The 22,320-nt window shown below is 40.9% G+C and overlaps 3 protein-coding genes across 6 annotated transcripts; 1 reads left to right on the forward strand and 2 right to left on the reverse strand.

Moving 5' to 3' along the window:
* Positions 1–2,113: 2,113 nt before the first annotated feature.
* Positions 2,114–10,480, reverse strand: ubtd1a (ubiquitin domain containing 1a). 2 transcript variants are annotated; one of them, XM_072437585.1, is made up of 5 exons: positions 10,179–10,480; positions 5,058–5,129; positions 3,114–3,341; positions 2,500–2,685; positions 2,114–2,416 (listed from the first exon to the last, which is right to left on the reverse strand). In XM_072437585.1, the coding sequence occupies exons 1-5, from the start codon at positions 10,228–10,230 to the stop codon at positions 2,208–2,210; spliced, it is 747 nt and encodes a 248-aa protein (XP_072293686.1). In that variant the 5' UTR covers positions 10,231–10,480; the 3' UTR covers positions 2,114–2,207. The 2 variants fall into 2 exon arrangements, with proteins under 2 accessions (XP_072293686.1, XP_072293687.1); XM_072437586.1 differs by lacking the exons at positions 5,058–5,129; positions 10,179–10,480 and adding an exon at positions 4,266–4,538 and having other exon boundaries at positions 2,115–2,416.
* Positions 10,481–11,766: 1,286 nt separating this feature from the next.
* On the reverse strand, positions 11,767–15,239 carry zdhhc16a (zDHHC palmitoyltransferase 16a). 3 transcript variants are annotated; one of them, XR_011925381.1, is made up of 11 exons: positions 15,092–15,239; positions 14,230–14,488; positions 13,939–14,133; positions 13,778–13,866; positions 13,668–13,696; positions 12,915–13,048; positions 12,709–12,792; positions 12,529–12,614; positions 12,295–12,413; positions 12,162–12,232; positions 11,767–12,059 (listed from the first exon to the last, which is right to left on the reverse strand). XR_011925381.1 is itself a non-coding variant. In XM_072437583.1 (11 exons), exons 2-11 carry the CDS (start codon positions 14,461–14,463, stop codon positions 11,957–11,959), a joined length of 1,149 nt encoding a protein of 382 aa, XP_072293684.1. In that variant the 5' UTR covers positions 14,464–14,488; positions 15,092–15,239; the 3' UTR covers positions 11,768–11,956. The 3 variants fall into 3 exon arrangements, 2 of the variants coding, with proteins under 2 accessions (XP_072293684.1, XP_072293685.1); XM_072437583.1 differs by having other exon boundaries at positions 11,768–12,059; positions 12,295–12,418; XM_072437584.1 differs by lacking the exon at positions 12,709–12,792 and having other exon boundaries at positions 11,768–12,059; positions 12,295–12,418.
* A 614-nt stretch (positions 15,240–15,853) lies between these two features.
* On the forward strand, positions 15,854–17,735 carry mettl18 (methyltransferase 18, RPL3 N3-histidine). The gene is made up of 2 exons (XM_072437175.1): positions 15,854–16,047; positions 16,719–17,735. Exons 1-2 carry the CDS (start codon positions 15,949–15,951, stop codon positions 17,670–17,672), a joined length of 1,053 nt encoding a protein of 350 aa, XP_072293276.1. The 5' UTR covers positions 15,854–15,948; the 3' UTR covers positions 17,673–17,735.
* The last annotated feature ends 4,585 nt before the right edge of the window (positions 17,736–22,320 follow it).

A 22,320-nucleotide genomic window follows, 5' to 3' on the forward strand; every position in this document is an offset into this window, starting at 1 on the left:
ACACTCATGTGGTTCGTACATGATTTATCGCCACTTTTCCACTGGAGGGCGCTGTTGACATTTTTATGTACACAACGTTTTAACGTCTCCGATGAGTCGAAACGTTTTGTTTTTCTAAAAACCTGATGTCCAAATGAAACATTTTATAGCTATAAGTACATTTTGTATTTATTCTTCAATATCTGTACTATGGTCTACGCAGTCTTCTGTGTGAGTATAATAATAAATATGTAATCAATAATTGTTACCTATATACTGTACCCCTGGATGAAGACTTCACATTTTCATCTGTGAGAACAGCACTTAAATGTTGGTCTCTTTTGTATCTACATAGAAATTACAAACTCAAATTAAACACACCATTTATTAGCGAATTTTTGAATACAGTTACAATGCATTTTTAAAAACTGAAGTCTGATGCTATATAAAATATAAATAAAGACTACTCTCTCTGGCCCATAATACATAACAAAACATATATTATATATGGAAACAAAATTTACATTTATTTTCAGCAATCAAATTTACACAAATTATGACAAGAATGTCATACAGAATGTCAATGTCAATAAAAGGAATGGAGATGGGTGTTTCCCAGGCAGTGCAAACACAACTGACATTACATAATGGGGACATGTAAACAACAGAGGAACCATTAGATGAAGTCCAAATAAAGTGACAGGTGGACAAGCAGGCAGACAGTGGTATGTGCATCCTTTTGTCTAATCTTAAGTGATTCAGTGCTTTTTCCCCAAATTATTTTGAAAGAATGTAAAATACAAAAAAGAGCAATAAAAAAGTATTATTTCTGTTTATAAAAATGTACACAAAATTCCCTTCACTTCCAGCTGAGAATAACTTGGGGCTTTACATCCTGGAAAGCAAGTGTTTGAACACCCTACAATTTTGCAAGTTCTCCCTCTTAGAAAGTATGGAGGGCTCTGAAATTTTCATTGTAGGTGCAGTTCTATTGTCAGAGACAGAATCTAATTTTTAAAAATCCAGAAATCACATTGTATAACTTCTTTGTATGTTATTGCTGCCAATACATATTTGAACTGAAACATCATGCTTTGGGGGTGCTTTTCTGCGCAGGGGACAGGACGGCTGCACTGTGGGAAGGAGAGAAAGAATGGGGCCATGTATTGTGAAATTTTGGGCAACAACCTCCTTCTCTCAGTCAGAACATTGAAGGTGGGTTAGAGGCTGGGTCTTCCAACATGACAATGACCTGAGGCACACAGCCAGGACAACTAAGGAGCATATCAAGGTTCTGGAGTGGCCTAGAGTCTCCATCTAGAGGAAATCTGTGTGGAGGAGTGGGCCAAAGTCCCTGCTGCACAGTGACGTGCAGTCAGGGGAGACAGGGGAGGCAGTGCCTCACCTGTCAATTTTGGGAGAATATTTGTCATCAGCATGTTCGCATGTCCCGTAACTCCTGTTCCCCGGAGCACACTATAACGCGTCACAAACTGAGCAGGTGCGATGCAGATGTGTCCTACTGTTCCTGTGTTTATAACGAATAAAACACTGACGATATGCTCTGTACATCCATATTGTGGATAATATATGAAATGTCGTTCTGAAACGTGTTTTAGGCTCAGATTCATTATAAAACCGCAGTAAAAGTTCACTCAGTGAGACAAACAAGATCTCCACCTCATGGCAGAGGGCGCACTTGAATGGACTGTTGAATTGTCTTCGTTCTTGAACTCAGTTTTAATTCTTATTTACAATTTATCAAATAAAGGTAAGACCAGAAACTTTTATTTATTTTGGCTTGAAATAGGCTCAATTGGAATTCATTTTGACCTGATATAAAATATGTGTCACATGTTTGTGTAAAGAATGCTTGAATGAGATATAGAGCATAACTGTTAAGGTGCTTTTTTGGTTTAATTTGCATTTGTAAATCTGACTCTGAAAGAGTCAATGCCTCACTAGCCCTGAACCTCACCGCACGTCACTGCTGCTGCAGTGTGTGCAAACCTGCTCAAGAACTACAGGAAAACGTTTGACCTCTGTAATAGTAAACAAAGGCTTGTTCAAATACATATTTGCAGCAAAAACATGCAAATAAATTATTTAAAAAATCATACAATGTGACCCCTCCATAATTTCTGTAGGAGAACTTGCAAAATCGCAGGGTATTCAAATACTTAATTTTCTCACTGTATTTCCTTTGTCCTTTCGTCACTTTGGGATTTTCACTTAGGTGGTGGGTTTGTATTGACGATTACTTGGACAACAAAGTCCTTTTGGATCTTGGCATCTTGCAGTCGAGTCTTATCAGTCAGCAGTTTCCCAGAGAAGAGCCACCTCTGACAGGAAACATCAATGTCTTCATGCTCCTGAAGCTGCTTCTTTAATTCTGCAATAGCGTCAACTAGGCTGGCTGTCAGGCGCACATCTTTCCCTGTAAGAAAGAAAGAAAGAGGTGAATGAAGACAGTTCAGCTTGGATTAGATAAAGAATGAGATAAAAGATTTAAAAACCTACCTGTCGATAGGCGTACTCGAAGTTTAAATTCCTGTCTGGACTTTGGGGACTGAGCCGGTTTTTGAGTGTTGTCTGGGACTTTATTGTCAGTAGATTTTTCAGAGATGAGGTTGGTAGGTGGGCTGAGGATGTAAGCCGGGAGCAGGTAGTGGTTTCCCAGTTCATCATAGCTCCCTGTGAGCGAGCCTGCGAACAGAGGAATAATCAATGTTTCAGTATGTAACATGGAAAAAATAGTCATCCAACAGTTTCCCACTGTCTAAGCCACTGGGGCCAGTCAGCTGCTTGGACACAGAATATTGCTATGTAATGCACTATGAACCAAGAGTAGTTCATTGTTAGCGTAAGTCCAAACAGCCTTGATTTCTTTGCACTATGCCATGGTTTAAGTGTACTTTTGGATTCACAAGGGTCACGCAGAATTGCTCCGCTTATGTAACTACTACAGTAGTAATCTCAGTTGCATGGAATCTGGCAGAATGTCCACTGACACGGTCAGAATGATGCAATTGTCCTTCAAGTTCCATTATATTTAATGTTTTTGTGGTACAAAGGCTCGACCACATAACTGAGGTGTTTTGGGTTTTGAGGTTTGTGTCTGAGTGGCTTCATACCGTGAGGCAGAGTGATGCAGGCTCCATCGACTATTGCTTGAGCTAACTCTAGGTCATTGCTCTCAGCCGCAAACGCTGCCGCTCGCAGGGCATCCCAGATCTCTTTACGTCCATCAAAGGCAGGAGCTGTGTCCCAAAATTCGTCTCTTTTACGTCTAAGCTGGTCCTCAGTCATTGGGTAGTCACTCTTCCACTTTGGGGGCTCCTTTTTCAAGGGCTCATTGTGTCCTAAAAAGATAACAATGTTAACTATTTAACCTTTAGACTTTGTTTATTGATTCTCAATGCTACATTCCCTTTTTCTCAAAAATCAGGTCTGAGTTGATAAGTCAAGACTTGGGGAGTTCAGATAAGGAAAAAGGATAATCTATTTGCATCCACACTATACAGACAGGTATAAGGCTGTCCATGTCCACCTGTATAATCATTGTACCATTCAACACAAACTGTGCTTGATTTAGGGAGATGTGATTATTTATAGTCCATTGGCTTACTGCAAAGGACAGACTCAGATACATGTGGTGTTATGCACAAACACAGGCACACGCTGGTGGATTATGGCACTAATCAGGTTCCACATAACAGGATTTATCTGTCTCTATCTCTAGGCACTAGTCGCCGAGATGAGCATTCTTTGGCCAGTGGCAGAAGTAAATAAAATGACCCTTGTTGCAAATACATAAACAATCACCCATTGTTTATGACAGGAAAACAATCCAAATGAATATCTTTTTGCTGAACAGGTCTAACCACAGCTTTAATGTGAACAAATATTGATCAATCAATACAATTTAACAATACGTTGTTTTTTTTACTGTGTTTATGTGTTAATCAACCACACCCCTGTTTCACGACAAACCTATTAGAGTGGTGTAGTTCTATCATAGCATATCTTGCTTTTGTGAAATTGGTGAAGAACAGGCAGTGATCATTTCCTTAAAGGTAAACTATTATGTTCTGAACACTGCTCTTTAGTCATTTTGAGACACTTCTTGGTATGGATTGTACAGAACACAGTGTCAGTTTAAAGTTCTAACACTAACAAAATAAACAATATTTTACAAGTAATTAATTGTTATTAAATAAATATATATTTTATCAGATGAGTAAACTAAAACCTCATGTAAAAAATGTAACTGCTAAGTTACTTACGTTTTAGAAAAATTTTAATCGGTGATTCATGGAAGTAAGTGTATTCCCGAGAATTGGGTACTCCCATTGTAGTTGAATGTTATAGGAAAATAAGAATCAAATGACATCCACAATATTAAATCCAGCTGCACTGCACTTGAACTGGACGTCTCGGAGCTCAGGCCACTGTGACAATTCCTCCAGTGTTAAAAACACAACAGTGGCTCCACTTATATCCTTCAAACAGCCATAAATATCTCAAGATCAATTCATGGAGAGACTCAGTAGAGAATAGGGCAGGTGTAGGTAACCTGAGTATCCCTCACGGGGACGAGGCAGGAGGCCTGTAATCCTATGATCCAGGACACAAATACCCAGAACCAAGATGCTAAACCTATTAACATACAGTCTGTTTGGGGGTTTTCAAGGTGCAGGGGCGATGCCCCCGATAAGTGAAAGATGTTGCACCAGATTTGTCAAATGTGTAATAAATGTGATCAAAAGATATCTTTCCAATATCTTACAAATCTGTCAGATAACTGTATGTGACCATGTGTAAAACTGCAAATCATACAATAAGATACGACTTGAATTGAAAGTCAACCCAACAAAAAGTTTAGCGCCAATTAAAATCTGGCTTGTAGTGATTAAAAACTACTTAACTTGTACCTTTTCATTTTCAGTCACCAATTGGATTTGTTCAGTTTATTACAGTATATATACACATTTGTCTATATAGGCCTACTAAAGATGTAGTTTCATTACATTGTATTTATCTCCAGGTATGTTGTGAAAAAGTAGTTCAATCCATACTTGTACTTGTCCCACACTTCCCCCTGCGTCCATTCCTCCTGGTCCGCCCAAGGCAGCCTCCCATCACAGTCCCTGAACATGAAGGAAAACGTAGTTAATTTAGCAGCCTATTCTTTTAAACGTAACATACATTTATAACACAGAGCTGGCGTGCCCCCCTTAGGAGATAAAAAAGTATCAACGCCCCCACAGCCTCTGGGACAGCGCTTCATTGCTGTAAATACAGTGTTTCAAGGAGACTTACTCTCGTTACTTCTCGTTACTGTGGAACACTTTTACCACTGCAGGTCCAGGACCGTCACTCACAGACTGCTTGTTTTGTTGTTGTTTTATGGCAGTTGTTGGTGTTGTTGTTGTTTTATGGCGGCCGGTATTCAAGTGTTACATTCCCACTAGAGTTTATTCCTTAGACTTCTTCTTTTCTAGACTTCATTCCTCAGACTTTGTTGTTGTTGTTGTTGTTGTTGTTGTTGTTGTTGTTTTATGGCGGTTGGCATTCAATTGTTGCATTACCGCCAGACTTTATTCCTCAGACTTTTCGTAGTCCTCAGACTGTCCTCAGACTTTATCCAATAGACTATAGTTACATTCCCGCCAGACGTCTTAGACCTCAAAGCACAATTGATATCACTGTTGATGATGTCACTGTTGATGATGTCACCAATTGCCAAAAACTGCCAAGCCACACATCCGGTGAAGGAAATTCTTAGAGGATGTTCTTCTTCTTTGGTGTTTTATGGCGGGATCCAAGTGTTGTTGTTGTTGTTGTTGTTGTTGTTGTTTGGTGTTTGGTATCCAAGGGAAGTGTTACATTACCGCCAGACTTTATTCTTTTAGACTTTATTATTTTCTTTGGACTTCATTTTTCAGACTCGGACCGGCTTTATTCCAGAGCTGACTCTTCTTCATCTGGTTGTTGTTGTTGTTGTTGTTGTTTTATGGCGGTTGGTGTTTGGTTGTTGTTGTTGTTGTTGTTTTATGGCGGTTGGCATCCAATTGTTGCATTACCGCCAGACTTTATTCCTCAGACTTTTCGTAGTCCGTAAAATTACTCCTCCCATTGCTTTGGTGGTACAAAGCCCATGAGACCTTTGAAAGGCATTGTCAAAGAGCCTAACTGTAGCTGTGGGAGTGATCAAGAGTGCGAGTGTCCTTAGAGATGGCTCGCTGCTGGTCGTGTGCAGGGACGCGGCTCAGCAACGGAAGGCGATTGGAACTAAACGTCTGGGTGGAAAGGACATTCTTGTGTTCAGAGGAGTTATCGTAGGCGTCCCTACGGCGACGTCTGTGGATGAAGTTAAGGAGAATTTGACTGGAGCTACGGTGGTGGACGCTAGGCGGTTGAAGGTGACCCGGTCTGGGGTAAGATGTGACAGCTTGTCGGTAATGGTAACACTTGAAGGGAGGTGCCTGCCTAGTAAGGTGTTCATTGGGTTCATGTGCCATGACGTTAGGCCATATGTTCCACCGCCCCTGCGTTGCTTCAAGTGCCAGCGCTTTGGGCATATTGCAGCGGTCTGTAGAGGGAGGCAAAGATGTGGTAAATGTGCAGGAGATCACGAGTATGGGAAGTGTGACGTGGGAGCAAAACTGAAGTGCTGTAACTGTGGGAAAGAACATAGCTCTGCCTACGGGGGATGCAGGTTTAGCAAAAGAGCTGCTGAGGTGCATAAAATAAAGGTCTCTCAAGATATATCCTATGCAGATGCAGTCAAGAAAGTTTCTTGGTAGCCGTGCGTCTACGAGACTGGGCGAGGACAGGAGACCACCCCCACCCCCATCTCGTCACTCTGATCACTCTGACTCCCCAAAAGCAGACCCCCATCACTCCGACTCCCATTTAGCGCCTTTAGCCTGTTTTCTATACCTGCCCAATCAAGCTCCTTTGTTCCAAGGAATCTCCCTGCAGCTTTAGCAATGATCCTGATCCTTTCAGTTCTGCTTTGAGTCTGAGCAGCACAGTTTACAACATCCACCATAAAGAGTACAAAATCTTCTCTATCCACAACCAGGGTATTCTCATTAATTCTGGAACCTGCACACTTGGGCCCTCCACTCTTGAAACCTTCACACTTCTTGGGAGCCACGCTGGCCTTTCTCATTTCGCCCTGGCTGGGAGCAGCGCTGGCTCCTCTCTCTGTATTTACTCTAAACTCGTTACTTGAAACTTTCTTGACTGCATCTGCATAGGATATACCTTGAGAGACCTTTATTTTCTGCACCCCAGCAGCTCTTTTGCTAAACCTGCATCCCCCGTAGGCAGAGCTATGTTCTTCCCCACAGTTACAACACTTCAGTTTTGCTCCCACGTCACACTTCCCATACTCATGATCTCCTGCACATTTACCACACCTTTGCCTCCCTCTACAGACCGCTGCAATATGCCCAAAGCGCTGGCACTTAAAGCAACGCAGGGGCGGTGGAACATATGGCCTAACGTCATGGCACATGAACCCAATGAACACCTTACTAGGCAGGCACCTCCCTTCAAGTGTTACCATTACCGACAAGCTGTCACATCTTACCCCAAACCGGGTCACCTTCAAACGCCTAGCGTCCACCACCGTAACTCCCGTCAAATTCTCCTTAACTTCATCCACAGACGTCGCCGTAGGGACACCTACGATAACTCCTCTGACCGTGTTTCTTTCAGCATTAGACACAAGAATGTCCTTTCCACCCAGACGTTTAGTTCCAATCGCCTTCCGTTGCTGAGCCGCGTCCTTGCACACGACCAGCAGCGAGCCATCTCTAAGGACACTCGCACTCTTGATCACTTCCACAGCTACAGTTAGGCTCTTTGACAATGCCACTGAATTCCACTCCTTAAAGGATGCACTGTCCTGTGCAAGCTTTATGATCACCTTACAGTCTCTGCTCTCACCCCGGATATCAATAGCTTCAGCCTCATCCTGCTGCTCATTCCCAGAACCCTCGGACGAGCTAAGGGACTTTTTACGTTTCCGGGCACGTGCAGGCAGAAAAGGCTGCTCCTCCACGCCGTCCAGAACGTCTTCCATCCCCGATCCACTCTCCTCCGCCATCTCCCGTCTCTCCAGACCGGGTGTTGAGCAAGGTCTCCTCACAGTTTTGTACTATAATGGCGGTTGGCATCCAAGTGTTGCATCTGTGTGTGGCACTGCACCGGCCTTGACCCCCATAGCCGGTTGGTCTCTGAAACAACAACAACTATTCTAGTCACAAAGACATATCATGACCTCATGGGCCAAAGGTCCACCAAAGCAATGGAAGGAGTACTTTTACAGACTACGACAGAGTCTGAGGACAAAGCACTGGAAGTCAAGGCACTGGAAGAAGAACTTTTAGGACTACGACAAAGTCTAAGGAATAAAGTCTGGCGGTAATGCAACACTCGGATGTCAACCGCCATAAAACAACAACAACAACAAAGTCTGGCGGTAATGGGGAATAAAGTCTGGCAGTAATGCGACACTCGGCTGTCGACTGCCATAAAACAATAACAACAGCAACAACAGTCTAAGGAATAAAGTCTGGCGGTAATGCAACACTCGGATGCCAACCGCCATAAAACAACAACAACAACAACGTAAAGTATAAAAATCTGAAGAATAAAGTGTCAAGTTTAAGAAGTACAACTACAGTGGATGGTGGTAACACTTGGATACCAACTGTCATAAAACACCAAAGAAGAAGAAGAGGAAGAAGACGAGCAAGTTCAAAGGTTACAGAGGCGGGACAGACGAGAGACAGAGGAGGGAGAGATGAGGGACAGATGAGAGACAGAGGAGGGACAGATGAGAGACAGAGGCGGGACAGACGAGAGACAGAGGAGGGAGAGATGAGGGACAGATGAGAGACAGAGGAGGGACAGATGAGAGACAGAGGCGGGACAGACGAGAGACAGAGGAGGGAGAGATGAGGGACAGATGAGAGACAGAGGAGGGACAGATGAGAGACAGAGGCGGGACAGACGAGAGACAGAGGAGGGAGAGATGAGGGACAGATGAGAGACAGAGGAGGGACAGATGAGAGACAGAGGAGGGAGAGATGAGGGACAGATGAGAGACAGAGGAGGGACAGATGAGAGACAGAGGAGGGATATAAGAGAAACCGGAGGGACAGAGGAGGGGCAGAGGAGAGACAGGAGGGACAGAGGAGGGACAGAGGAGAGACAGATGAGAGACAGGGGAGGGGCAGAGGAGGGACAGATGAGAGACAGAGGAGGGAGAGATGAGGGACAGATGAGAGACAGAGGAGGGACAGATGAGAGACAGAGGAGGGATATAAGAGAAACCGGAGGGACAGAGGAGGGGCAGAGGAGAGACAGGAGGGACAGAGGAGAGACAGATGAGAGACAGGGGAGGGACAGAGGAGGGACAGAGGAGAGACAGAGGAAGGACAAAGGAGAGACAGAGGAAGGACAGAGGAGAGACAGATGAGAGACAGAGGAGGGACAGAGGAAGGACAAAGGAGAGACAGAGGAAGGACAGAGGAGGGACAGAGGAGAGAGAGGAAGGACAGAGGAGGGACACAGGAAGGACAAAGGAGAGACAGATGAGAGACAGGGGAGGGACAGAGGAGGGACAGAGGAAGGACAAAGGAGAGACAGAGGAAGGACAGAGAAGGGACAGAGGAGAGAGAGGAAGGACAGAGGAGAGACAGAGGAAGGACAGAGGAGGGACAGATGAGAGACAGAGGAGGGACAGATGAGAGACAGATCGGAGGGACAGAGGAGGGAGAGACAGGAGAGACGCGTTTTTCTGTCGCTCAAAACACGTCTGTCACGCATGTGCGCACATTTGTCCAAATGTCTCGCGCCCCTGGGCAGGGCCCTGACGGGCACGTGCCCTGAGAAGCGCTGCTCACCCGTATGCAGCCTATAGACCAACAGCATCATGCACGGGGAAATGACAGCTCAGCACTCTTCAGGTCAGCCCATGTTTACGTCACGTGTACTGCCAGCTGACTCGGACAGACCCGACACGCGCCTAAACCACATCCCATATTATTCATATTATTCATCTAATAGCTAAATATTTAGGCATGCTGGCATACATGGAGTAAAACTATACATTTGAAACAAGCTGACATGTGTTCTCAGAGTGCAGGGCTATTATGGAGCTGCCGATGACATCTTACCAGAAATCCAGTCTGCTAAATTGTGCATCCGTCTGCAGTTTGCTTGCCACATCCGAACTTTAGTGACGTTTCACTTGAAGTAGCGGTCCAAAAATGCAAGTCAGCAGAACAAACTCTGCGACATAAAGACGCGCGCGCGCAGCGTGAGCGGGTCGTGCACGCGTGCTCTCGACCCCGAGGCTTCAATAAGAAAACCTCATTAAAAACATTTTAGAAGTGCTACCCGAGTTTGAGTCCCCCCAAACCACAATGAATGAGGGTCGGTCCCCGCACGATTCTTATGCGCTGCCCCGAAATAAAGCCTGAGCGTCATCATTCTGCGCATGCGCAATATACATGAGCAACGAGCAGGTTGTCATCTATCAAAAACTACACAATTTATGTAAATAAAGCTGAAGGACAGACTAATACGGCTTTTCAAAATCAGGAATAGTCAAATGCATTATCACATCACACTTGATTACAATACATTACATCCATCCATAATTTAGATGAATGAATTATAACACTAAAAAAAGAACCATAATTTTAAATATTTATATTAATGTTCTTTGTTTGGTCAAAAGATTGTTTAAGGACATGTGCCATTAAAACACTTTTTATATATGTACATTCGGCGCACTATCTTTTGATGTAATACACAAAAACCCTGCAGATCAAATGTGTCATGAATCAGTTAATCCTCTTCTGAATCTGTGACGCAACACGAGGGTTTGTCTGCCAATGGACTGAATTGAACATTTACAAGCACATAAACACAGAAAGGGTAGACCAAAGCAAATATAAATATTTATTACATCAACACATACAAAAGTTGATAAATAACAATACAATAAGTTGTAATGTAACAAAGAAGTTTTTCTTAATGTCTAAAGTAAATTATTTCAGACTGAGGATTTAAATTGAATTGTTGTACTGCAATGCCAATCTTCACCCTTCAGTTTCCCCTTTATAAAACAAAAACAAAACTCTACTGTAGAAGGTTAGAAAAAATATATGATTCTGTCAGCTGATATGTCAGTCAATGCAAATGGGTTAAACAAACCTTTTTTCATCAAAACAGTATCAAATGAGTCAAGTGAGACAAGTTTTATCAAGAAAAGCAGAATTGATTTTTAATTTAACCAGGATAGTCCCACTGATATTTAGAGTGTATTTTTCAGGGGAGTCCTGTCCCCAGAGAAGAGAGAAAGCCACTGCCTTTGTATTGAAAATGGAGACCATCCAATGGCGCACCACAGAATCACGTTTGAAAGATTTGTTAACACCATGTGAAAGTGCTCACTATTCACAAGGAAATACAGTACAAACTGCTGGAGAAACTGGTTGCCAGGTGAAACACCATTATCATTTGTTTTGGGACTGTCCTGTTGCCCAAAAATATTGGACTGAGATTAACAAAGCATTAATTCTTTTAACTCTTCCTCCCACTGGATTTCAGAACTATGTATTTGGGCCTTAAAACTCCTGCCATGGACAAAATAAATGGATACCTTTGGAGTAGGGAAGAAGGCATCGCCAAAAAAATTGATCAATCAAAACACTGGACCGACATAATAATAGACACAAATTTTTACACAAATGAAAAAAAAAGGACATTCGGACTCAATTTGAAAAAAGACAAGAAAACAAAGATCTATAAACCATCCTAAAGCATAAATGAGGTATTCTGAACCTTTAGTCGTATAAAGCCAGAACGCACAAGCCTCTGTCAGCCTCACTGATACAACCACCAAAGTAGGCAGGATTAAAAATGTGACTTGTGCAAGCTAAAATGGTCATACAAGTATTACATCCTTTTTGCCGGGGTATATGTCCCATGTTAAACCATCACTGTAAGGGCGATGTTCAGAGGGAAGCAAAACACGTGTTACCCAGTGACTAAAAGAAAGAAAAAAAAGATGTGTTATTTTGTAGTATTTGTAAAGCAGTTACAAGATAAAGATGAACCACACAGGGATGAATCAAACTAATGGCCCATACCGTTTCCTCTCCACACCAAGGAAGATTTTCCAGTTATTTAGTTTTCCATAATTGAAGGGATTTCTGTATATCTGAAACACAAAGTATCAACATATCAACAGAAAACAAATTAACCTTACCATATGAAACTCACTTGTCCATGTTGTGCGTGCCGCTCAGTCTCTTTTCCATTGATATGTTTCTCAATGCTGGTCTCTCCTCTGGATATCAGGACTGCATGCCAACAAGTTAGCGCACCCAGAGATACGGCTACTGTGCTGAAAAACAAAACTTTATTCGACACATTGCCAGGATAATTGTAAAGGTTTATTTGCTTTGAAAACAGTCAGAATAAGGTTCTTTATTAATAGGTTTTGGGGGAAAATACCTGGTGAGAACCCACACGAAGATGATAGACTTATTGAACAACTTATCCAGAAATGAGTATGAAGGAGCAGGGGTCTGAAACTTAGTCTAAAATTACAAAGAAAAATTCATATTTTTGGTTATCTGAAAATAGTTACCCTTAGTAAAGTACATACACAAAAGCATTTTTGATTATGTATACCTGCCCGGAAGGTAAAAGTCCAATTAGAGCACCAATCCCAGTTACAGGAATCCCTGGCTTTTCCAAGTCCAAATGCTTAATGCGCTAAAGGAAAAGACCACAGGCCCAAGTGTTAAGAGACAGAAAAAGAAAGGAAAGGCCCAGTCTCTGATCACCGAGACATTTTGAGAGACACCAAAAGCGATGTCTGAGTGCAACTATCTTACCTCAAGAGTGTTGTAGGCATCTAAAAACAGGTTTCTACCACTAATACTGGTGTAGACACAACCCAGGGTCATGAAGAGGCAGAAGGAAAAAAAATATCTATGATTAAAATGGCCAACACAGTTATTCAGCCAGGCTAAGGGGCATATGTTAAGGAGCAACACACGAAACAAATTTGAATGTGAAACACAGAGCAGTCAAAAAAAAAAAGTAGCTGTTCATAATACATTAGCGGTGCAGACTAAGATCCTGTTGAGGAGAACGGTTCCACACTCCTCACCAAACAAGAACGGTTTCTTTCCCTCTGCCGTTGGACTCATGAACACTTCTTAAACATCTGTCACTTTAACTAATTTAATCACTCACTGCACTGTTCACTTTTGGCACTACATATGCAAAGTATAAGTGTTTTTTTTATAAGAGCTTTTTTTTTATTAAGAGTGTTTTAAAGTTATCTGTTATTTTACTTCTCTACCTACTTGCATTGCAACACCAACATTTCCCAATTGTGTGGACAAATAAAGGCTTATCTTATCTCTTATCTTAAATTAATAATATTAAATAAAATATATAATTTTAAAATGTATTCCTCTAAGCTTTAGCTTAAACACATAACAAAGTTTATCTTGAAGGACCCTAAATTATACCCTAAAATTTGTATAGTTAATAGTTAAAGGTAGAAGACAATTGACAGCTGTCGCAAGCAGATATGGATTGCGAGACAATGTAGACGTCTTTTATAATTTAAAGGATACGACAGTGATGGTCCATCTTTAAGATGCACCTGCAGGAACAACAGAAGAATCATTTTATTATTGTAGTCAAAGAGTTATAAATATACAACGCAAAAAAGAAGAAGATGTACCGGTTACAAATACCGCAGTGGTGAGTTCTTGCTGGTTTGGGCATAATACATTTTTTGCAAACTGACACAAAAGGAATGTCACTTTTGACCTGGAAAATGTTTGTTGTTACTTTGATGCTGTTTGAGTAAAAGACACAAAATACACAAATTACAAAACTTACTGTAGGGGGGTGTCCAGGAGAGGTCTTAGTAGCTTTATAATAATGAAAAGCTATCATTACGAGATTCCAGTGGCCATAGCATATATGCCAAACAATCCAACCAGCGGAGTACGTTCTAAGAACCATTGGCAGTAATACTGCATAGGCAATGATCACAACGGTGCTGGTTAGGATAACAACCAGACAAACAAACACCTTAAATACAGTTAAAATAATACATTTGATTAAAATTCAATATCTCTCAATGTTCACAGTAATGTGTCATCATTTTTAATTAAAAATACAACTTACCAGTCCAAACCAGCGAGTTACATAATCTACAGACCAGAACACTGGCTCAAACACAGAGTCAAAAACCACATCAGAGTCAGTGAGGGAGCTGAAGTAAAGTGATCGACTCAAAACTTTGGTGTAGGCCCATCTTTCCTTTAAGCACAGAGGCAGTCTGATCCTTCCTTTCCTGGCGCATGATCGCAGAAGCATACACCGCACCAGGTGAAGAAGAGGGCTGGGGCACCACCGCATTCTGCATCTGCGCCAGTGTCCACACCTACAACACAAACAGTAATGAAAAACAGGTTTTAAATATGCTTATATGTTACCATTATTAAGCATGTTAGGTAACGGTCTATATGAATCCAACTAAATGAGCCAACTATGACTTGAAATGTAACCTACACATTTATATATTTCCAATTGAATAACAAGTTTAAAGCATTTTGCCATGTTTAGATTGTAAAATAGTTTATAAACTCACCAGTGCTATTTTGAAGTGTAATAATAGCCAATATTATACAATCAACGGACGTGCAAACAGGTTAGTTCATATGTGTCTGAATATGTGCCAAGCAGGGTCAGTTTTGAGCCAAAATTCTCGCTTGACCACATTCCGTTTGGGCAGTGGCTGGGTGCAGCTGGGCGGAGGTGGCAGAGAGCGCGCTGGGGGCTTCACACGGGGAAGGTAATAATATATAGCATTGTAAAAACAACATGAAAACCAAATGAAAATAAACAAAAACGCATACACTGGTTCTAAAAACAGCGGTTAAAGCATAGCATTGCAACAGCCCAGTGCCCTAAATCTCGTTTGTGATGCAGCCTGTTCCGACATCAAAACCAGTTTCTTATAAATGATATTCGAAGAAGTACTTACAGATTCTAGGAGCACGCAAATATGTTCTGCTCAAATCCCCCCATCGACATGTTAAAGTCACGGTACATGTAAGATAACCGTATAGCAAGGACGACCATGAAGCTGCAGAAGCCTTTTGACAGTTTACAGATTTGTATTGTATCCCAATCAAGAATGAGTGCGCATGCGCAATGGAGTAGCGCGATGCAGTGTGGTAGTTTGAGTCCAGAAAGAAAGGGAATAATAATAATAGTTTATTGAAAGAAACACGTTTAGATTAATTGTTGGAAAATCAATTTGTTACATACACTGGTTTGACATTGTATGTATTATTAATTCAAAGTTCCAAACTGTCCATTGTCCATTGTCTGTTCAAACATTCTACCGGTTTATGTAATCACTATCAAGAACCAGAAACTGTTGAGCATGTGCTCATTCACTGCACAGCACTTGAAAGAGAAATAACTTAATTAGTTTTATGGTTTCAAAGTAATAAACAGGACTTCAATATGCTGAATCGTTTTACAACCCAGTCACAATAAATATGCAAGGCTTTGGTTGCTTACTTAAATAACGCAGGATTAATTGGAAGATCATAGTGTTAATTAAGTGTTTTTGTAGCGTTTACACTACAGCCCCCATTTTAGGACGTAGCGCGCCTGTCCATATTCCATCCAGCAGGTGGCGGTATATGCCAAATGCTGTTAAAATTAACAGAAGAAGAAGACGTTCGTTTTTTGGTCATGGGAGATGTAGTTTTTTTTTAGTAAAAGAGCAGCCCTGCCTTGCCTGCATGGACGCACCGTGTGGACTGTATTTGCCATGTGGACTTTGAATTGAATTTTGAAGTTTAGTATTTGATCGTGCGAGGTGACATAATGTCGTTCTGCTTCAACTTTGATCTAGAGCCACAACCTACAGATTTGAATGACAAGAACGATTTGCAAAACAACGAAAAATATAAGTCAGCTAAACATGTGAGTAGCTTTAGCACTAGCGTTTAGTTCTCATTTTACCCAGCTTGCCCGTGAATGTTTTATAAATAACCAAACTAAAATAAAATCGTTGCCACTACCTCAATAAGCATGTACATTGGACAAGTCAGTATAAGAATATCGTTATTTTATTAGGCTATGTCAGAAATTGGGCGAAAATGGATTTTCCTTGTAATGTAATATAATTATTGTCAATAAAGATTCCTCCAATAACCGTAATCTTGCTGTTACCTCAGTATTCGTTCTCAAATTGTGTTAATATAATGTTATTGTCTGCTGAGTATGGACATTGAATATGACAAATCAAATAAAAAAATTAGAAAATTATAAAACTACTGCCTATTAATTGTGGGTATGTGTACACACAATTAACATATTTAATAAAAATCTATTGGCATGATGAGTACATACACTAGAGAGCGTAATTGCTACGAAAACACTGGGTGTGATGTGGCGTCAAAATAGGTTTGGCCCATACTTACGGTAAGTCTGAACAGTGACAGAGATTATATGACTTTCATGAAGCCTATTTAGTACTTTGTGATTAACGGCAACATTTTTGACACTGGCAAATTGGCAATAATGCACTTCAGTTCTTATTTGATGCACTTTGCCATCTTTCAATTATATATAACTATCGCTTATTCTTTCAGGTTGAAGATGACCCCAAACCAGCTGAGCCCATGAAAGCGGCTAAAGAACACCCAGTCCCAAACGATCCACATTTCCTCCTTGTCGATGCTGTGCCTGAAACTGTTCAGATCGGGACTTTTCCTCCTCTGCATTTCCTGAATGAGACGGTGTTTGAGCAGACGGCCTCAGAGAGAGATGATGACGAGGAGATCTTGTCTCGTACTTTGAAACAGAAGTCCGATCTCATCTCTGGTGTTTACGAGGGGGGGCTGAAAGTTTGGGAGTGCACTTATGATCTCTTAAAATTGATTGAGGAAGACATGGAGACATTTAGGGGAAAGATGGTTTTGGACTTGGGCTGTGGCGCCGGTCTTTTGGGGATTGTGGCGCTGAAGAGAGGAGCCATGCATGTCCACTTCCAAGATTACAACAGTACTGTTATTGAGCAGCTCACTGTGCCAACTGTAATACTGAACTGCCAAGAAGATGAAGTAGACAGTGAAGAAGATGAAAAAGCAAAGGGCAAGGGTAAAGTACAGACCAAAACAGATTGTGTTAATGTTGACAAGAAAGACCCACAAGATGGCGACCCACCACAAAAGAAGCGAGCAATAGACCCAACTCTGCACACAGTATTAGCAAAATGTAGATTCTTCTCTGGTGACTGGAGCATGTTTCTTGCTTTACTTGTGAAAGAAACCCCACCTCCTAAATATGACATTATTTTTACTTCAGAGACTATTTATAATACCGCGTACTATCCTTCCTTACATGACACCCTACAGAACCTTTTAGCCCCAACAGGTCTGGTTTACATTGCTACCAAATCCCACTATTTTGGAGTTGGAGGTGGACTCCATCTTTTTGAAAAATTTGTAGAAGAAAGAGGAGTGTTTTCTGTAGATCACCTTTGGGATGGAGAGGAAGGACTTCAGCGTCATATTGTTGCGCTTAAATTTAAACAAGCCGGTTAATAAGTTGTTTGGTTGCATCAATCTTATGTACTGTTCATTTAATGCGTGTGTTCTAAAATATGCAATAAAATATCAAATATCAAGTGCTTAAGAAGTCTGAATATGTCTGTCAGTAATTGTAGAATGTTATAAAGTGGCTATTACAGGTGTTTAGATGCACCAATAGGAAAGAAGGGAAATGGGCTCAGTGACCTTTGCTAGTGATTTCCCCAGTGTTCAAACAGCAGCATGAAAGCCCAGATTGTTTCTGAAGTCCAGCACAAAATGTCAATTGCAACTTATCCTACTAGCCTGAGGATGTAGTTTGAAAGTGGACTCTGGTGTCAGCGCACATCAATAGTGGGGCTGTATGGGGTCTCTAGCACTTAATATAGGACTGGCCTGTGTTGGTTTCACTAGAAGTCCTTGTCTCTATCTCATTGTATGTCTAAGACCAAAGGATTGTAACCAGGAAGCATTTGTTTAAAATAAAATCCCCCATTCGCTTACCTCAAGGAAACCTATTGTATTAATTACTAATAAGCCAACTGACATTTTCAGGAAATTCTGAGCCAGTTTCTCGTGTTTGAAATGACGCAACAGAAGTGAGGAAATAAAATGTCTAACCAATGGTCCATAATATAAAATGTTTTATCTTGTATGACTAGCTATGTATGCACTGGAATCGCTTTAATTCAACTTGTTTTGACTTTGTTCGGCTGGATTGAGTGTTTTCGTGTCATCGCGATGTGCCCTGGCTCCGAGCCCCCCCGGCCCCCCTGCGCCCCCCCGGCCGGCGCCGTACCGCGTTTACACAAAGGAGGAACTCATGAAACTGCGGAGAACAGTCGTCTTACCCGGAGATCGTCACGTTATCCCGGCGGACATCCTGAGATTTTTATAAGAGATCTTCTACTGAGAGTAAAGGATTATCTTATCTTATCTTATCTATGTATGTCCTTAGAACGTCACCTAAGCAGTTTTGTTTTAGTGTTTTTTTCCCTATTCATTATATTACATTACAGTTACATTATGGCTTTGATACATGTATCTCAAATGTGTCCAAACATGCTTTTGTCAATCGCTGTTCGAATGGGTCACCCGGTGAATGTATGTTGTCATCGTCACATCATCACAGCAGCTGTTCAGAGCTTGTGGGGGAATTCCTGCTTCCTCCTGCAGACCCGGCCTTTCCTCTGCTTACTTTATGGGAACTAGAGGGCTGGGCCAAACTCGGATGGTTTTCCTCAGAAACTATTATGTGTTGACTCTCGGTGAGGGGGCGTGCAGTTCACTCCCACTGTTTCCCTTTTACTGGGAAGTGACAGTCAGGCTTACCGTACAGGGGGAGGGCATGATAAACAGTTTGAATGGGAGGGAGCCTAATGGGTTGTGTGAAAGGTGCTGTATTTAAGGTCCTTGGCGGCTGAATGTCACTGCACTGTATCCATTCATGGGAGTGGGACATGCAGGTGGACAGGTCAAGGCTGTGGCATGTGGCGCTCACTCATTCAATGCTGAAGTATTTGTTTTGACTGAGATGGTGGGTCCACGGAGTAGGTTCAAATGAGTTTGACTTTCTTTCTAAATCAATGGAAGACTGTTACTAAGGAATTTATGTTGGAAATGGAGTAAATCAGGTAAGTATAGAGATTATACATTACATTACATTTTGTGATAGGGTTTTATTGTGTTGTATCTATTTTCTTATACAATTTACAATGTCTATATTATATCAAATACATGTATTTTCTGTTGTGTTTATCATGATAAGATGTTCAAAGGTCCTATAAGTAGTGAGATTAAAGTATGTTTTGAGATATTTATTTTCTGTGACAGGCAGTAAAACCGGTTGCTTCTCGGTCTAACTGCCAGGGAGATAGCAGTTTCCTGAAAATGATCAGGTGTGGCCTTCCTTAGACCATTCATTGCCTCTATCCTAATAGAATGTACTATCCTGTCGTGACTCATGACAAAGTAAACACTGAATTATCTTGCTCACTTTAACAGAAAGATTTGAAAACTTGAAACGTCGGACAGTTAGTTAATATCAAACTAGTCTCAGGGTTCAAGATTCACTCTCAAATGACCACACGTTCTTTCACTGGGAGTGCGCTGTTGTAATAGATGAGTCATACTAAGTCCTGGACAGCACTGTCACTAGGAGTTGAATCTGTGGACACAACAGGGAGTTAAAAGCCATTCAAACTTTCCTTTAGGTGACTGTGGAGAGCCTTTGTGTGAAATCGCTTAAATGTCATTCTGTACCAAGTAGCAAATAGCATTTACTATTGACAGAGGTAGGTAGAGTAGCCAAAATGTCGACCAAGTAAGAGTAGAAAAGTATGTCTTCAATATTTAAAATAAATGTAAATTAGGCATAGATCAGATCAGAAGAAAGAGTAACCAAAACTTCTAATAAAGCAAGAGTACTATTACTGCAATTCAATTCATATTACTCAAATAGGAGTTCAAGTATGCAGTGCAAAAACTAGAAGTACAACGTTATCAACATGTTACTCACAAGTAGACCCATCTGACAATTGCATTTCTTTGTACAATAGTGTTAAATACTAATCAGACATAGGGGCTATTACACAATTTTCCAAAGAAGGTTGAAGCTACTGAGTCATGCTTGCATCACTTTTCTCAAGAAATAAGCGGGGAAGTGTGTCATACTTTCTGGCCTTAAACCAGTTTCTGTTTCCAATATGTGATGGTAAGTGTTCTGCCCTGAGAACTGTATTCCATAGATGGTGTTCAGGTTCATCTATGGGCTCAGTTCTTTTGGTATACCACCATTTTGTCTTCTAAATAAATTGGACCACTTGCTTTGCCTACTTGTATGTAGACTGTTGTAAATGTTATACAGTGTTAATAAAGTTTGCTGAAGTCTCAACTGTACGAATTGTGTGATTTATGATGATTCCTACAAGTAGCAAATATTGATTCATGATTCACCATTAAAACATTTCCCCCTGTTAATTTTAAAGTTTTTACTGTATTGCTATTTTGATTAAATGACATTAAAAAACAACAACATTGACATAGCACAGCCCCTTTTTATTTGGTAATGAATTTGTCATTTGTCAGTATTTCTTTAGTTTAATGTCTTATATTTAAGCCTGTTCTAGTCTACAGTTTGAATATAGCTGATTAAGGGTTTAACGTTTAGAATAGAATTGTCCTCAAGGGGCAATTTGTCTTGGGCAGAACGCTACATAGTTGCGATAGAAAAAACATTAGAATACACAAACTATCATTTTTTTTAAAATGCAGGACTAAAAAGGCAATAGAAGATTGGGGTAAGTTGAGGCATGGGTGAGTTTAGCCACCCATTCAATCTCAAAAACTATCCAATTGTATTTTACTTATTTGTTTATTATATATTTAGTTGTTTATTTGAACAGGGACAGATACAAAAACACAGACTAACTGTAACACTGCAGGGTGATGCATGCATCATAATGCTAATAGCCGCAGCTAATTCACAGCACTTGCCCCTGTTGTATTGGAATAAAGCATACGTCCTTAAATTATGTCCAAAAAGGTGTAGGTAAATTAGAGAGGAAATAATTTTCCCCAATTTGAGGACGAAAACAGTGTTTGGTTGCATTATATAAATTTAGACAGGAAAGGTTTTTAAGGAGTTCTTTGGTTTTGACATCTTTGGGGTGAGAAGAGAGTTGAAAGGTTTGTTTGTAGAGGGTGATTTCCTTATGAAATAATTTAACAATGGATTCCTGATTCAAGAATTTCGATTTGTTTATATATATATATTTTTTGCCAGAATTATCAGAAAGTTTATTATGTAAAGTTGGTTAATTTTTTTGCAAAAAAACCCTCAAAGAGTATGTCTTGAAACCGAAAATAAAAACGTGATATATTTTTTTTAATGAACCCGACAAAACATTTCCAAAGGGTGGCGGTATTGGGACAGGGGCACGTTCGTGTTTAGCTGCGCCTCGTCTGGATGATCAATAAAAGTTGAATTGTCCAATGGGGGCGTAGAAAAAATGCCCAACAACCCAGTGCAGACCAATAAGCTTAAACCAGAAACTCCCCCCGAGTTTCACCGATCAGATCCGTGCAGGCCTTGCTTATCCAGAAGGAGTTTGACTGCGGTTACCTTTAACTGGATAACAGCGATGATGGAGCTTGTATGCACTGCTCTTTGCTCAGTTGTATGACTTTTTCCACGGAATACTTTAAACATGACTTGTCCAGTGACGGTGAACATTAGGTACAGTGACAATATTCCTACAGTAGAGGTTTCTCATCTTGTAGTTGCAATTTATTGGAGAAGATGAAAAGCATATTTTCCCCACAGACATTTCCAACAGAGAGAAAGTGTTTAAGCTAGCCGAGAGGGAACTTGTTTGAGTATTGCATCCATCACAATGCAGAATTATCTTGGAATAACAGGTATTGTGAAAGAAAACGAATCAAACACAAAGAGCACTGCCCATAATGCCCCATAATATAATAGATCCATGGTTATGTCCCACACTGGCCATTTAAATCCCATTTGGCGATTTTCGTTTTTCTTTTATATACATGCAGTGAAATGTGATTGACAGTCGTGCCGCCTAATAAATACTCCGTACAAATCTAAACAAAAGTCAAGCCTTAATCTGATTGATCAAATGGGTTGTCTGTCAATGACGTA

This window comes from Eucyclogobius newberryi, unplaced genomic scaffold (genome assembly GCF_026437365.1).
Source record: "Eucyclogobius newberryi isolate DKJ021-1_F unplaced genomic scaffold, fEucNew1.0.hap1 SCAF_8, whole genome shotgun sequence".
Lineage (NCBI taxonomy): Eukaryota > Metazoa > Chordata > Actinopteri > Gobiiformes > Gobiidae > Eucyclogobius > Eucyclogobius newberryi.

Coding starts and splice junctions, on each gene's coding strand:
- ubtd1a (XM_072437585.1), bottom strand. CDS start 10,230: ATGTGGCAAGCAAACTGCAGACGGATGCACAATTTAGCAGACTGGATT. Junction 3,342..5,057: donor GAAGTGTGGGACAAGTACAA/GTATGGATTGAA, acceptor TTATCTTTTTAG/GACACAATGAGCCCTTGAAA. Junction 2,417..2,499: donor TCGAGTACGCCTATCGACAG/GTAGGTTTTTAA, acceptor TCTTTCTTACAG/GGAAAGATGTGCGCCTGACA.
- mettl18 (XM_072437175.1), top strand. CDS start 15,949: ATGTCGTTCTGCTTCAACTTTGATCTAGAGCCACAACCTACAGATTTG. Junction 16,048..16,718: donor AATATAAGTCAGCTAAACAT/GTGAGTAGCTTT, acceptor TTATTCTTTCAG/GTTGAAGATGACCCCAAACC.
- zdhhc16a (XM_072437583.1), bottom strand. CDS start 14,463: ATGCGGTGGTGCCCCAGCCCTCTTCTTCACCTGGTGCGGTGTATGCTT. Junction 13,867..13,938: donor CTCCTGGACACCCCCCTACA/GTAAGTTTTGTA, acceptor AACATTTTCCAG/GTCAAAAGTGACATTCCTTT. Junction 12,060..12,161: donor CTTGGTGTGGAGAGGAAACG/GTATGGGCCATT, acceptor TCTTTCTTTTAG/TCACTGGGTAACACGTGTTT.